The 4,281-nt window shown below is 31.6% G+C and overlaps 2 protein-coding genes across 2 annotated transcripts; both read left to right on the top strand.

Annotated features, from left to right (window-relative positions):
* Nucleotides 1–556: 556 nt before the first annotated feature.
* LOC122010927 (zinc finger MYM-type protein 1-like) lies at nt 557–1,681 on the top strand. Its single transcript, XM_042567392.1, has one exon. The coding sequence runs from the start codon at nt 557–559 to the stop codon at nt 1,679–1,681; it is 1,125 nt and encodes a 374-aa protein (XP_042423326.1).
* A 213-nt stretch (nt 1,682–1,894) lies between these two features.
* On the top strand, nt 1,895–2,632 carry LOC122010926. The gene is made up of 2 exons (XM_042567391.1): nt 1,895–1,987; nt 2,066–2,632. Exons 1-2 carry the CDS (start codon nt 1,895–1,897, stop codon nt 2,630–2,632), a joined length of 660 nt encoding a protein of 219 aa, XP_042423325.1.
* Nucleotides 2,633–4,281: the final 1,649 nt, after the last annotated feature.

Here is a 4,281-nt window from a genome sequence, read left to right as displayed (position 1 = left end):
ATTGTGCTCCGCTGGTGATTCTCCATAACAATAAAAATCTCTTCAATTTTAGGTGAATCTTGTTCCTTATTTCATCTAATTTTTAATTTCATGATTTATACTTGGTAGTACATTAATTGTTATGTTGATTGCATAAATTAATAATTTTAAGAAATTGACATAGGTTATGGAGAAATTTTTAAAACGAAGTATTGAGTCTTCTAAGAATTCTATGAAAGAAAATAGTAAGAAAAAATATTCTCGTGTTGAATTCAACCCGGATAATGTTGTTAGTGACCCAGGGCTACGCAAACCAATTAATGAATTTGATATTTCTATTAGAGATCAGATTCGAAGAGAATATTTGATTAGAGGACCTTGTCAACCATTTGGTCATAGTTATCCCCAAAGACAATTTGGTAAAGAGCATAGAAGTTTCCAAGTTACTTGGTTTAAAAAATTTTCATGGTTAGAGTACAGCATATCAAAAGATGCAGCTTTTTATTTTTGGTGTTATCTCTTTAAAAATTCTCATAGAGGATGTCGAGTTGGAGATGAGGCATTTACTAATTCAGGGATGACTAATTGGAGAAAAGGAATGGAAGTATTTAATACGCATGTTGGTGGTGTAGTTAGTGCTCACAATGATGCGAGAACACAACTTGAGGCTTTTAAAAATCAACGACAAAGTGTGTCACATTTGCTACAAGCACATGGGCGTGAAATGGAGGTTGCATATCGCACTCGATTAACGACAACTTTAGATGTTACACGCTTTCTTTTGAAACAAGGTTTGTCTTTCCGTGGACATGACGAGTCATTGAATTCCTCAAATAAAGATAACTTTCTTGAATTGATTGAGTGGTATACCCAAAGAAATGATGAGGTTGCCGAGACCATGAATGAAAATGCCCCTGGAAACAATCAAATGAAGTCTCCAACAATTCAAAAGGATTTAACACGGGCTTGTGCTGCTGAAGTCACAAATGTCATTCTTAATGATATAAAAGATAATACATTTTCTCTTATGGTTGATGAGTGTCGAGATATTTCAGTCAAAGAACAAATGAGAGTTGTTTTAAGATACGTGAACAAATATGAACGTGTTATTGAAGGATTTCTTACTATTGTACATGTGTCTGACACTTCTGCTATTTCTTTAAAGAAGGCTATTGATGAATTGTTTGCAAAACATAAGTTGTCATTATCAAGATTGAGAGGTCAAGGATACGATGGAGCTTCAAATATGCGAGGTGAGTATAATGGATTGAAGGCTCTTATATTGAAGGAAAATTCATCTGTAAGGTATGCTCATTGTTTTGCTCACCAACTTCAACTAGTTGTTGTTGCAGTTGCTAAAAGCAATCGAATTGTGAGTGATTTCTTCCAATATGTTACTATGATTGTGAATACTACTCATGCTTCATGCAAAAGAAAAGATAAGTTTAGACAACTTGAACATGATAGACTTGTAGAATGTTTGGAGAAAGGAGATATTGTTAGTGGCAAAGGAAAGAATCAGGAAATCAGTTTAAAACGACCAGGGGATACTCGTTGGGGTTCACATTACATGACTATTATCCGTTTGATGTCTACGTGGACTTTTGTTTTACAAGTGCTTGAAAATGTGTATGATGATGGTACTAATGATGATAATAGTGGTATCGCCACCAGTTTAATTGATAAGATGGAGAGTTATTAATTTGTGTTTGTGATATATTTGATGAAATCTTTATTGGGAATCACAAATGAATTGTCACTTGCCTTACAACAAAAGGATCAAAACATTGTACTGGCTGTCAGTTTGATCCAGACAATGAAAGTTCGATTACAAAAATTGAGAGAGGAAGGATGGGAGAATTTTTTGGACGTCGTCAACAAATTTTGTAGTAACCATATGATCCCAGTACCGAATATGGAAGAAAATATGAGAACTCGTGGTCGCAGCAGACGTAATGGACAAATGATTACTAATTTTCATCACTATCGTGTTGAAATTTTTTGTCAGGTATTATTTTTAAATATTTTATTGAATTTTAATTTTCTAATAATGTTTTTTATTCATTTTTTACTGTTACAATATTAGGTTCTTGATATGATAGTTCAAGAGATGAGTAATCGGTTTTCAGAATCAAGTACGGAGGTACTTACTTGCATTGCTTGCTTAGATCCAAAGAACTCTTTTTCTCAATTTGATATTGGTAAGCTACTCCACCTTGCTGAACTTTATCCGGAGGACTTTTCATTAACTGATCGTGCAATACTTGAGAACCAACTTGAGACTTACATTCAAAATGTACGAGGTGAATTTTCTATGATTGAAGATTTGGGAAGTCTTGCTAAAAAGATGGTTGAAACGGGGAAGAATACAATTTTTCCATTGGTATATCGTTTGATCGAGTTAGCATTAGTTTTACCAGTTGCAACTACTTCTATTGAAAGAGTTTTTTCTGCGATGAAAATTATCAAGACTGATTTGCGTAATAGGATGGGGGATGAGTGGATGAATGACAGTTTGGTAGTATACATCGAGAAGGATATTTTTGCTACAATTGAAAATGAACAAATTTTACAACATTTTCAACAGATGAGCACTCGTAGGATCCAGTTGCCTTCTCTTGTTTGTATGTCTAGATCTGATGCTGGTGGTTAAAGTATTAAAAAATAATTACTTTATTGGTATGCACATATTTTTATGTCTTTATTTAGTACTGTTATCTTTTAATATATTTATTTGATAGTAAGAATTTTTTTTTAATCTTTCTTTGAGCACCCTTCTAAATTTTTCTCTGGATCCGCCACTAGCTATAAGTAGTTATTATGTGTAGAAATTACCTAATGACTTTTACAGACGTTTTAAAGAGATTTTAGGATTTAAGATTTAGAATTTAAATAACGTTTGGTTTAGGAGTTTGGGAATGAGGGAATGGATTCATTCCCCAACCTTGTGTTTGATTGATAGGAATGGAATCAAGATTTTGGAATGAAATCCAAAAACTTAGATATTGATGAAACCTACCTTTTCCCTTAGATTTTGATAGAAATGAGAATGAAAATTAAGTTTTGGACAAAAATACTTTTAATATATTTGTTTAACTTTTTCTTTCATTTCACTTTCTTTTTCCTTATTCTCTCTCATCATACTTTCTCTCTCGTCATTCTCTTATCATACTTTCTCTCTTCTTATTCTTTCTGATGACACATTCTCTACCATTTTCTCCCTATATTTTCTCTCATCACACACACTCTCTACTCATTTTCTCTCTCTTCATTCTCTTCCATCACACTTTTTCTTTCATCACATTTTTTCTTCCATTACACTCTCTCCTCATTTTTTTTATCATACTTTCTTTCTCATCACACTTTCTTTTTCCTCAATCTTTTCTACCATACTCTCTCTCCTCATTTTCTCTCATCACACTTTCCCTCTTTTCATTCTCTCCCATCACACACTCTTTCCTCATTTTCTCTTATCACACTTTTCCTCTTTTCATTTTTCCCATCACACTTTCTCTCAGCACACTTTCTCTCTCATCATACTTTCTCTCTTCTCAATCTCTCTTCATTTTCTCTCATCACACTTTCACTCTCTTCATTTTTTCCATCACACTTTCTCTCTCATCATACTTTTTCTCTCCTCAATCTCTCTTATCACTCTCTCTTCTCATTTTCTCTTACCACACTTTCCCTCTCTTCATTTTTTTCCATCATACTTTCTCTATCATCATTCTCTCTCATCATATTTTTTCTCACGTCTAATTTTTTCTCTTATTTTCATCTAAGGGTAAAAAAAAGAAAATTTAGGTTCATTCTGATTGAAAACATTTAACTAAACAAATATTATATTTAAGAATGATACCTAAGTTCATACTCATTCCCATTTCATAATATTATGATACTCATTACCATTCTGATTCCTAGAAGTGAACCAAACAACACCTTAAAATTTAATTACAATTTTTTTAAAGTGATTTCATTTAAAGTAATTTTAATTAAGTCGATAAAGAAAATTTTAATATAATAATGAGATTTATGTATAATAATTTGATTAAAGTGAATAGTTAGCTTTTTTTCGTATGTTGTAGTAGCTACCGACTAATTTTTATATGTTGTAATAACTATCGATTAATTTTTATATATTGTAACAGTTAATTTTTATAGCTAAATTTAAAATTTTTAAACCCTAAATATTACATTCTAAACACTATTATATATATAAAAAATTTTACTGACTTAATCTAAAGTATTTAACTTGATTAAAATTATTTTAAAATAGTTATAATAAATATTGGTGTAGCGAGG

Source organism: Zingiber officinale, chromosome 8A, assembly GCF_018446385.1.
Source record: "Zingiber officinale cultivar Zhangliang chromosome 8A, Zo_v1.1, whole genome shotgun sequence".
Lineage (NCBI taxonomy): Eukaryota > Viridiplantae > Streptophyta > Magnoliopsida > Zingiberales > Zingiberaceae > Zingiber > Zingiber officinale.
The sequence above is the reverse complement of the archived record's forward strand: the minus strand, read 5'-3'. Positions and strand labels throughout refer to the sequence as shown.

What these genes read in the sequence shown, in the direction of transcription:
- LOC122010927 (XM_042567392.1), top strand. Translation starts at nt 557, where the DNA reads ATGACTAATTGGAGAAAAGGAATGGAAGTATTTAATACGCATGTTGGT.
- LOC122010926 (XM_042567391.1), top strand. Translation starts at nt 1,895, where the DNA reads ATGGAAGAAAATATGAGAACTCGTGGTCGCAGCAGACGTAATGGACAA. An exon ending in GTGTTGAAATTTTTTGTCAG is followed by an intron (nt 1,988 to 2,065) that starts GTATTATTTTTA and finishes TTACAATATTAG; the next exon opens with GTTCTTGATATGATAGTTCA.